The sequence below is a fragment of the Lipophrys pholis genome (genome assembly GCF_963383615.2).
Source record: "Lipophrys pholis genome assembly, chromosome: 10".
In the NCBI taxonomy this organism is placed as follows: Eukaryota; Metazoa; Chordata; class Actinopteri; order Blenniiformes; family Blenniidae; genus Lipophrys; species Lipophrys pholis.
This window is the reverse complement of record NC_137640.1, coordinates 6,359,596-6,371,115: the sequence shown is the minus strand read 5'-3', so window position 1 is coordinate 6,371,115 and position 11,520 is coordinate 6,359,596. Positions and strand designations below refer to the sequence as shown.

At 39.5% G+C, this 11,520-nt stretch overlaps 1 protein-coding gene across 1 annotated transcript in view; it reads right to left on the bottom strand.

Moving 5' to 3' along the window:
- Positions 1-3,808: 3,808 nt before the first annotated feature.
- The window catches only part of LOC308115232 (ephrin-A2-like), an 86,859-nt gene continuing 79,147 nt past the window's right edge, over positions 3,809-11,520 (bottom strand). The window contains exons 2-4 of the mRNA XM_080472653.1: positions 9,479-9,771; positions 7,073-7,138; positions 3,809-5,305 (exon numbers count right to left, since the gene is read on the bottom strand). Of these exons, the coding sequence (XP_080328779.1) occupies positions 5,181-5,305; positions 7,073-7,138; positions 9,479-9,771 (484 nt within the window). The 3' untranslated portion in view covers positions 3,809-5,180. The remainder of the gene's footprint in view (positions 5,306-7,072; positions 7,139-9,478; positions 9,772-11,520) is intronic.

The window sequence follows — 11,520 nt, the reverse complement described above, 5'->3', positions numbered from 1 at the left end:
ATCAAAATATTTCTTGATTTATATATACGTATTTGGAAATTTTAATGACTTTTAATAAAGATTTTGGAGTTTATTTGGCCAACATCAATGTATTATGGAAAAATTATTTGTGAATCTATAATCCGTTCTTGTGAAAGTTTTATTAAGTAAATGGCAAAATGCAGAAATTATTAACTAGTTTAAGGGACTTATGGACCTGTTTGATAAAAAAAGTGATTTATAATGAATAATTCTGTTGTCAAAATAAACATCATAAAACATGTATCAGATCCTGATTTGAAATGACATAACATGTCATGCTCATAACATGAAATAAATTAAAAGCAGTTGCTATGATTAGCTACATAACCAAAACAATCAACTGAATTGAGTGGAATATTTTTTATTTGGTGGTGAATTCATCAGACACAGATTCATACACTTCTTTATGTTTCTTCTCTGAAAGCGTTTTCAAAGTAAAGTCGGTTAATGTCTTTTTTCTTTTTTTTAATGTTCCTGCTCATGCAAAAGAGGCCAATGTGACCTCTGATCCCTCCTTTAGCTCTCAGCCAATCAGAAAAAAAGCATTCTTTACGTCAGGACTTTTATAAGCATCCAATAAGAAAATATAGAAAAAGCAGGTTGTTTTTTTTGTCTTTAAAGAATAAAGTATGCAGACATTTGGATGTAGAAAAAGGTTCGTCTTCACTGTAAACCAGAGACACGCCCACAAAACCAACAGCGGAACTTTTTTCTCCACATTTTCCTTCAGATATCACATTAAAAATAATAATAATTATAATAAAAAAACAAAACTGTTTCCACCCACGCACAGAAAGAAAAAGAGCTGAGAAAAGAACACCGAACCATCGCCAACAGAACGCACAGGACTACAGGGACCAGAATGCATTGTGACCCAAGCAGGAACTGAAAGGAAGAAAACGTCAACAGCAACAACAACAGCAACAACAACAACAACAAACATCAGAAGGGTTCCTTCAAACCTCGTAATTCATATCTCATATGAATTTTTCTCAAAAACAAACAAATGGCACGAAATGTTTTTAAGAAATGTACGTTTTGTTCACCTCCGAGTCCAAGTGCTACATCGTCCGTCTGTCCTTCATCACAGTGCCATCATTTTATATCTATATCTATATATAGGATATATTTATATATACTGCATTTTCCAGCGTATCCCTGCTTGCTCACTTACAAGGACATGCTTCCCTCCATCAGCGGAGATGGGGAGACGGCATGAAGACATAAAAACAGACAAGAAGAAGGTGTGGGGTCGGATGAAGAGTTTCACCTCCACCACACGGTGTCGCTGTTCGTCAGTCCTTAAAAATTCAGCACCAGTGGGTGAAAAAGGCCATTTTTGATCGGTTCATTGTATTTAGCGCAGAACATTCATTTTCATATTTTACAACAAAGCAACACAATTTAGAAAAAAAAAAGAAAACAAAATAACGTTGTAGACCCACGAATGACCCGGCCTCCATATCCAAAGTCGTCAGGGCCACGCTGACCCCGAGCTGCTGTTTGATGTGACTCCCGCCCCCTTAAAGAAACATCAGATAGAAAAGGCTAACAAGAGTCTTTGGCAATTTTACAGAATAAAAGGCCGTCAGCTGAACACTTTTTTTTTTTTTCCTCCCTTTTTGGTTGACCCCGTTTACACGACAACGTTTTCAAGTGAAAACGTTTGTCACATTTTGGCCGCCTGTTTACATGGCAACGATGCCCGCAACCACTGAAAAAGCGACTTTTTGAAAACGGCTCCCAAAGTGAATTTTTTTTGAAAACACCGTAACTCCGTCTCCATGTCGACGAGGGGGGGAAAATGCAGCTTTTTGAAAAAGTTCAGACTTCGTCGCCGTGTTAACAGGCAAAAAGGCAACGTTTCTGAAATGCTGCCACTGTGCGTGCGCGCGCGCGATTACCACGGTTGTGGTAAATAGTTCTTCTGCACAGCACGAGAAGATGGGGGCTTTCCTTACAATAAATTCACTTCAAATGGACAATAACAACAGTGGCGACCTCCAGAGTGGCAGGGCCATCAGTCCACGTTCTCCTGGGGTTTGGTAGATTTATAGTTCACAGTCACCCGGAATAACAGATCTGACATAGTCGCTTGTCCACACAAATGTCTGTGTACTTGTCATTGTTAGTGTTTAAAGTGTATTGTTCACTTTGCCCAAGTGTGTGTGGCTTCATTACATAAACAACCAACAGCGTGGCCCTATGAGCGAACTACACTGTTTTCAGTATTTCTGTGTACAAGGGCATCGTTTTCAAAACAACGCCGTGTAAACGTGAAACTTTTCTGAAACGGAAACGCAAAAACGAGGCGTTTTTCACTTCAAACGCTGTTGTGTAAACGGGACCTCTGTATTGATGTTGAAGTTCACAGTCACATAAATCTCCACAAGAATGAAATTAAATAAAGGTCTGTCAAGATACTTCAACTCGCTCCTTTAGCCCGTGAAGGTGGTCCTGTAGATCTGTGAAGCTATATTTCCCATATATCTGTTAAGTCCCGAGGCTGCAGTAGCTTCTGTTTTGAAGCCATGCTATTCTGACTTTGCGATCTTTGAAGCCACGCTGGCTGAACCATGAATGTATGAAGCAACGTAGGTCTGTCCCTTAAAGTTCTCTACTAAGTATTTAGAAGTTTTGCCATATTTTGGCTTGGTGTTAGTCTTTTCCTCTTGGCAACACTTTTTTGAGCATTTTCCATTTTAGATTTTATATAAATTTATTTTAAGTGACTGTAATCATCAGCTTAAAAAAAAAAAAAAGTAAAAACAGAACCCCCCCCCCCCAGAAATTCTGAGACATAAATGCAGACGTTTACAGGAGAGATTGAGTCGGTCCGTCTGTCTCTGCTGGTGTTCCCGTGCAGACTGCATCATGTCCTGTCTGTCAGTGTGGAGAAGTCCAGGAGCTGTGGTCAGAGCCGTCCATGTAAAGACAAAGGGTGACGATGATGGTGAAGATGAGGTCCTGTCCGAGAGGCTGAGGCCGGACTCCACAGAGCTCCATGTTTCAGCCGACTCAACTTTGACCTAATTTGGAGAACGTAAAGAAGCTTTTGTGATTCCCAAGTTTACTTTTTCTTTTTTAAATTGACACATGCCAACATATCAAATAACGCTATAATTACAGCTGAATGAGTGACGCGGCCCTATAGGTTGAGTAAGTCCTGCACCATGAATACAGTATTTCATGTTTGCACTCGCAAGTATGGCTGTTTGTAATACATGCAGATATTGTGTGTTTATTCTACAAGTGGAGCGACGTCATAAATTTGCTGATAGTTAGAAACAAATATGTGCAAATATCAACAATCAGCAGAAACAGGTGTACAATAGTATACAAAATTTGACTTTGCGCATCAATGAATGCTGGTTATATCGAGTTTTAAACCTGAATAAACTGAAATTGTTGCTTTGTACTCAAATACTGCGTTAAGTACTTTGTACATGAACTATCTTAAGCAGACGACGTACCAGGCGAGGTTAGCTCCTGTGCTGTGTGTATCTGTTTGATTGCTGCCGACGTACGGAGAGTATCCAGGGATCAGTGCAGACTAAAGCGCGCTGGAAGGGATGTAAAGTGTCAGTAAATGTTCATTTCAGCTGCAGTTACATCGGGGAAAAAAAAGCTTCCGAGCTTGAAGTCACACTCTGAGTGTCTTATATTGATGTCTGGGTTTGACGCAGACGTTAGCTTTGAGGCTAAGTGTTTTAGCGTGAAGGCGTACAGCAAAGTCAAGTCCCTCAACTGTTAGATATAACATCATGGGATTTTTTCTTTTTTTTTTAAAATATATATCTTGTTTCTGACCTTCAGGTGGTGCCATTACAGCACACAGTGAGTTTACGATGGAAAGTGGCTACTCTCCAGCTGAACTTACAGTGGAAATGCTTTTTACTTTGTTGTTTAGCTTTTTTAAGGGAATAATGTAGAAAATATCAAGAGCCTACAATGTTACACTGAGCTGTTTTTGTTTAATGTAGGAGTTCACAGCTGTTCTACAGGGTTCGGAAGCAGACAGTTACTGGAAAAGCTGTATTTTTTTATGCTTATTTTTGAATTTTTTTCCCCATAATTTCCACTTTTTGTATTCTTATTGTCTCATATGTTCTTTGTCTTTACATCTTTTCTAGAGATATGAAAAAGAGGAAGAATTGCTTTAGTTGGCTGCCTGGGTTTGTTTAACTCATTTTGTGGGAGTGTGTGTGTAAAATAGAAAATAGACATAATCATTTAAAGATGATGTATTTCATTCACAATAGATTATAGTATGAAAGGATAACTTTAGCAAATTAAAGACACTTAATTATAATTTCTGTCAAATGAACGCATGGACCCAGAATTGAAAGATTAAAGTCACGTGTTTGGTGATATCGCCCTAAAACACTGACGCAAAGGTTCATGACACGATAATATAGATAATATAAATATGTTTGCAAAAAGTGTTTTATTACTCACTCAGGGTTCAACTTCAAGTTGATTTTAAGATTGTATCAAAAAATGTTTTCAGAATTCCAGTCTTCGAGATAATGACAACACTTCTCATCACTGATTAAATTAAAGAAGGAATTACAAATTTGTGTTAACACCACAAATATAGAAATGTGGATTTAAAGTAATTGAACTATTGTTTTTGAGCTGTTGTCATCTTTCAAACCAGGCTGTGGCCCATTTTAGGCCACACCCACAAAAAAGCCCCACCCACCGAAGGTCACACCCACTCTGGGAGACACGCCTTTTTAAAAAGGAAGAGTAGAAGATATGTGGACAAGCTTTTGCATGTTTGTTGTTGGGAACAGTGACATCACTTGTGATTAGATAAAGTTGGTAACATTTTCTGGAATCGGCTGATCTGAGATGAAACTTTTATTTTTTTTAAAAGCCGTTAATCAGCCTTCACGTCTCGCGGGAGGGGAAACATGGGGAGTCGGTGGAGTCTCAGCTTGAGTCTCTGCATCAGGTTCCTTTGCGTTTTTGACAGACGCGTCCTCACAGGGCAGCGGTGACCCCGAAGATGCCACCGGAGTCGACGCAAAGGTCCAAAGCTCCTCCCACCGTCAGCCTCGGCCCCCTCTGATTGGCTGAGACGTCGTGTGCAGAGTTCAGGTGCTGGCTGGGAAGGAGAGGAGGCCGGGTAGCGTCAACCAGGGCAGGGGGTGCTACGAGGAGGCGAGGAGGACGAGGAGGAGGAAGGCCAGCAACATGGCGGAGGGCAGAGCCATGCCACAGCCGCCCGTGGTGTCGTCAGTCAGGAACGGCTCCGGAGACTCGTACACCGAGTCGTCTGGAACGGGAGACAGAGAAAAGACTCAAAAACTGCTTCCACTGCAGCAATCCATCAAGTACTCCCACTACACTTCACCTTGTAACTGTAATCCATTACCAAAGCATCATAAAGGCTACTCTAATGAGTAACTCAGAAACTACTTTTAGAACTTATAGAACTATGTAATAATAATAAAGAACTTATGGAACTAATATTAGTATTTATCAGTGAGGCAACTTGTTTTATTAGGTAACTAGTTTATTTGTATTTTATTTGCAATAACTACAAAAGTAACACTATTTTTTTTAAATAAATAGCTTGTAAATGTCATTTACTGACAAAAAAACAGTTATTTTACAATGTAACTAGTCATTAGTAACTTTAAAGCCCAAGACATAACAACTTAGCCAGATAATATAATATATTCCATAGTAATGCATGAGTTTCTACGCCAAATAACTAATTCTTATTTGCAGTAATTAATAAAGTAACTCAAAAATGTTTAATAAATTAACTTGTACATGCAATCAATTATTATGTAAGCAACACTTACTTTTTAGCCAATAAAGTAATGCCATCACTATTTCTACTAGTCACCAATAACCATAAATGTAATTAAATACTTCCTTTCAGTCATTACTGATGTTACTTTTGGAGTAAGTAAACTTGGGAACTACAACTCAAATACTGATCTCTAGTTACTAGTTAAGTAACTGCAGAGAGCTACCTGAATCTCAAGGCTAGAAAGTCTTAGGCCTCATTTAAACATTCTTTTTTTTTTTTGAAGTGAAAAATTAAAACTATTTGTTGTGTTTTGGGCGTCTGTTTACATGTCAATGGAGCTAGGAGCCACTGAAAACACAATTTCTGAAACTTGTAAACTAACAGGACCTTGAAGGTCAAAGACAAAAAGTATAAAAATGTAAAAGAAACAACAGAATGCTAATTGGGTTGATAAAATTTAGAAGCTCAAGGGAACTCAAGCTAATGAACAGGCACAGTTTTCTCAAGGAAGAAGAATTCCTTAAAGATTCATCGATATTGTGACAGAGACCGTTCTGTCGCTGCCTAGATTTCATGTTTGTAAAACATTGATTTTCAGTTTTATAAAATCTAATTCTGAATCAAAGAGTTAAAGAAATGTTAGTTATAGTGTGTTAGAGGGTAATGCAAGGTACAGTAATTATTCCTTCACCGACTTTTAATCCCAGGCTAACCTGATGAAAAATGTTAAAATTGAGAGAATAATTCTACCCAGAAGTCAAACATTCTTAGAAGCTAATTACTTTTGCCAATGAAAGTTGGGAAAGTTATGTTTAGAATTGATGTAACGGGAGAGAGACAGATACAGATTGTAAAAAGATTCTGGAAAACTGGTTGAAAAAGGTCTGGCAGGAAACTTCCTCCAGAGTTGGAGATCATGAAGTCTTTCAAGAAAAGAACCTCTTTTCCATCAAATGAAAGAAAACTAATATATATTTCAAGTGTGAATTGTAGGTTTTGCACTACTTTGATAATATTAAGTATTTTCAAAGAGACCCTTATGACTTCTGTCCATGAACCAGTAGAGGGAGCTCACTTCTATTGATCGCTGCAGATTCAAGCCTGGAAATGAATTTCCTAACATACTGAGTGTTTTGTCACAATGAGGATCACAGAGGATAAAAGAGGAGTACAATGCCCACGTTTGGAGAAGTCGTTCAGGAGTATGAAGTTGGAGTCTGTGGGGAAAGGCGATTTTATGCTTCATATTCGAGTTTGTAAACAGAGATTTGCGGGACTCACTGGTTGGTTTGACGTAGATTTTGAGCTTCAAGCAGGGTTTTCCAGCCAGGTTAGGATGAGGTGACGCTACAGCAAAACACACAAGAGCAGAGATAAAGATTAAACACTCCCTGCGATGTGAAACAGCTGCGGACATGCACAGGAACATTTACTTTAAGTTGAAAATCAGCTGGATGAGAAGATGAGCGTAACAGCAGAGTGAAAAGGAACGGTGGTGGATATTGGATGATATGCATTAAAGGCGACTGAATGAACTCTGTTTTCTGGATGTTGAGCTTTTTGACCCCCAGAGCCACAGCAGCAGCAGCAGCAGCAGCAGCAGCAGCAGCAGCAGCAGCAGCAGCAGCAGCAGCAGCAGCAGCAGCAGCAGCAGCAGCAGCAGCCGCCGCCGCCGCAGCAGCAGCAGCAGCTGTTCATGTTTCTGCTCTCGACCCGCGGCACTGTCATTAAGTGTCATTTAAAACAAACTGCCTGTGTCTTGTCTCGGCTGGACCCCTTTCACTCCAAATCAGACACAATCTAGCAAATGTTTTCCAGCTTGGAGGATAAATTACATCCAGACAGAGGAAAGGGCCAGCAGCTCATGTTTCTATGGGATTTCAAAGCTGATTTTACTGCAAAAAAAAACCAAACCCAAACGCTTTCCTCACTAAAATACCTGCAAATTAACCTGCCGTTAAACCTGCTCACGAACCTGACGAACTAGCTGGTGGACATTAAAACTACAATTAATTGGGGAAAGAACTGAAGACGGCAGCTGCAAACACATTTCAAATCAATGCAACTTGGAAGCTGAAGGACTTACCAGCTTGCTGTGAAACGAACAGCAAACACTCTAGCGCGATGTTGATGAGATGGAGACGCTAACTGTGACCTAAACTGACGGGGCAGGGAAAAGTAAATACGTAGCGGAGAGATTCGAACTGCAGCCAGAGCTCGGTGAGACCTACACATTTATTTACGAAACGACTCGTTCGAGCGTAGCAACACGTTTACTCAAGTACACAAACAGACAATATTTACTACAACCTTTTTGATCGTAGTTCAACAATGACTCCACGCCGAAGCTCGATCCAGAAACTAAGAGGACCTAGAAGCTAATAAAACCTCTGGTAATGAGTTAAAAAGATCTAACTGGACATAAAACAATGGGATTATCTAGAAGGTAGACGGACCAAGAAGACAATAATCTACACGAGCGAACAAAGGCCGACCATATTTTGATTTGCGGATAAAGAGGACACTTGAGCCTTGAGATATTCAATTGATCATTTTAATTAATTGAAGAAAAAAAATGCTCTGTATAAATTAAAAAACAGTTATGTAACAAAATCTCTATAACTACACTTAGATCGGCTTCTCAGAACGTATTCAACGTTTATTATGCCTGTAATAATCTTTTGTCCACAATTAATATTACAAAATTATTATTATTATTATTATTAAGTATAGAAAATGAAACAACTACATAGAAGTTCTCTTTTCAGGTCTTACTGGATGAATCAGCTAAATAAACAAAATATATATTATAGCGTGTTAGGTATTGAGAAGCAGCATTTTCCAGAATGCCCTGGGGAGCACGCTATCAATCAAAGATTAGTTATGACAGGTGTGTTAATGACCTTGTAGTAAATGTTTGTTATGTCCACGGTGTAAATATATGTGTGTGACTGTTAATGTAGTTTGTCATCATCTCTCAGTGTGTGTTTCACTGGTTGTTTATTCAAAATTAAAGGGCATAATTCCTGGTGTTGAGTAACTCATAACTCATAATAATAACTCATAAGTTAATCCGAGCTGGGAGGTTTTTGTGAGCCCAGAGAGAGTAAGCGCTAAAAGCTGATGATAATAATTGAAACTGACTTGGATATTAACTGGAAGCCAGCCAGTGTAGGACTAACTGGGCCGAGGAGCTGAATTCAGAGGTCATCCAGGCTTAGAAATGTTAACTGATGTAGAAACAGTGTTATTGATTGAGAAACATTGACTCCAGAAGCCAGATGATTCCACACAACAACACGTGTGAGAAGATAAAAGGATCTTGACCTTGAAGTACGATCTAGTAAGATCTAGAACTGGAACACAGGCCATTAGATCCACTTAGAGCCAAACGCTGATGATCAACCTCAAAACTCAAGTAGATTTACAAGTCAATTAAAATCCATGCGTCTATTAAAAGAGTCAGAATCTTGTTAATTCAAGCAAAGTGGATTTCAAAGTCCGTGAGTGAGAGAAGCTTGGTGGACAATCCAATCTAGAAGCCCATAATCCAGGACCTTTGACTTCTATCTGCTGTTTGGGCCAAGTCATCGAATGTTGCACCACTATCCCGTGTCCTTTCTAAGCTCTGACATGACAGATTATACAGACTTGGTGGAGCTCAGCAGCAGTATCAGCGGTACTCACAGATGTAGTAGTACTCGTGTCCCGGCCTGAACTCGAAGCCCAGGCTGAAAGGCGTAAACAGCTGGAACTTCTCGGAGAACTTGAGGGGTCCGTTGGGACTCTGCGGCCGGTTACACTCCCAGCGTTTGAAGCCCTTGCGGTGGTGGTCGCAGGTGGTGTATCCATCGTAGTTCACCATGTACAGTATGTAGTGCTCCATGCGCTCGGCAGGCTCTGGTGTCTCGTAATGAGGACAGTAGATGTCCAGGTAGTCGTTGATGGCCACCTCCACTGTGTATTCGCCCCGGAAAAACCTGTAGAGATCATAGACATGTTGGTTTTGGAGCTTATTCAAATACGGAAACCGTTCCCTTTTATAGGACGCCAAACTATATTGGCCTGAATAGGCCTCACTTTAGGAGTGTTCATATGTAAATATCATAGTTCTGTCCTGCGTGAGAGGAGACTTGACATGGTTGCTTCAATACTCATACACTATATTGCTCGAAGTATTTGCTCAGCTCTCCAAATCATTGAATTCAGGTGTTCGAGTCACTTCCATGGCCACAGGTGTATAAAATCAAGCAGCTGGTATTAATCAAAGTTTTTGATTAGGCAATTGTAAAATTAGGCACTGGGAACATCCCTGTCATGCAATTAAATCAGTCGATTAAAAAAAAACAACTAAAAATACCATGTGCTCTGTATTATCACATATATATGAAACACAGGCATTAAAACCAAAATACAAGATTTCTTACAAAACCAAGAAACAATTCATATTTTATTGAGACGACTGTAAAAACACAATCTGATATTTTCACAGTTGTACTGTCACAGTATTTCCCTGTTTCTCAGTAGCCTCTATGTTTTTTCAGGCCGTCAGCTCAGGACTCACACACACACACACACACACACACACACACACACACACACACACACACACACACACACACACACACATGGAAACCATTAATCTCTGCCTGTGTGTGCGTTTGCCTTCAAGCGGCCCGAGGCCTCGATTAATCAAAGCTAACTGTTTATCAGAGCGCCGTGGTGTTTACAGGAGGGAGGCCGGACTCACAGCTGGACTCCTTTCCGGTCCGCCGTTCTCTCCTAAATCACAACGTCTCATCAGCCGGAGTTTTTTTTTTTCTCTCTCTGTTCAGCTGCGAGTGAATTTAGTATGCCAAGAATAAGTCAATATATTTGTTACCTTCGCCAACGAAAGCTGGGTGACCGATGAAATTGGCCGAGAAGATTATGTGTTCCTTTGCGCGTATTTATGTGTTTCTATGTATTTTGCCAATTTTTTTAATTTTTTTTTGCAAAAACTGCTCACCCAAGTTTTTCAAGGACCAATCAATAAAGATTTTGGGACCTTAATCGCCAACTATTTACAACTAAATCCCCAAAAAACTGTTAAACTGAGCTAACGGCTAACATGCTAGCAACGCTAACTCGGTTCTGCGAACAAATGTGCCGACGGCGAAGGTCTGCGCTCTACCGAGTGCCCGTTCTAGTTAGTAATGTCTTCAAAACGATGTGTTGGAATATATATATATGTGCACACACGTACAAATGAACAAGAAAAATAGTAAATAATGTATAAATAATATAAATAATATAAATAAACACCAGCGTCACAGCCCGTCTATTTCTTTGTATTGTTTTCTTTTTTTAACTGGGTTGTGCTTGGACACTGCCTGTGTGCTCTGCCTCCAATCCATTCCACAACCTCAGTCCACATATTGAAAGACAAAATGATTTTAATATTGTGCTAAATCACCCATGTTTTAACTTTAAATCCCCTCTTCAGTGATAACCCCCATCTCTGCTTAAAAAATAAGTTTTTTTGAATATTTGTAGAAGTTGATTGTTTATTGCTTCATACATCATATGTGCAGTTTGAAATTGTACCAGGTCAGTGAATTTCAGTGAATTTATTTTGATGAAATCATAACGATTAAATGTGGCGACATGGTGAACGTCATAAAGATTAAACACGACATGATGAACGCATGAAGTAGATTACATATTGTAAGTTTTTAACGTATGAGGAA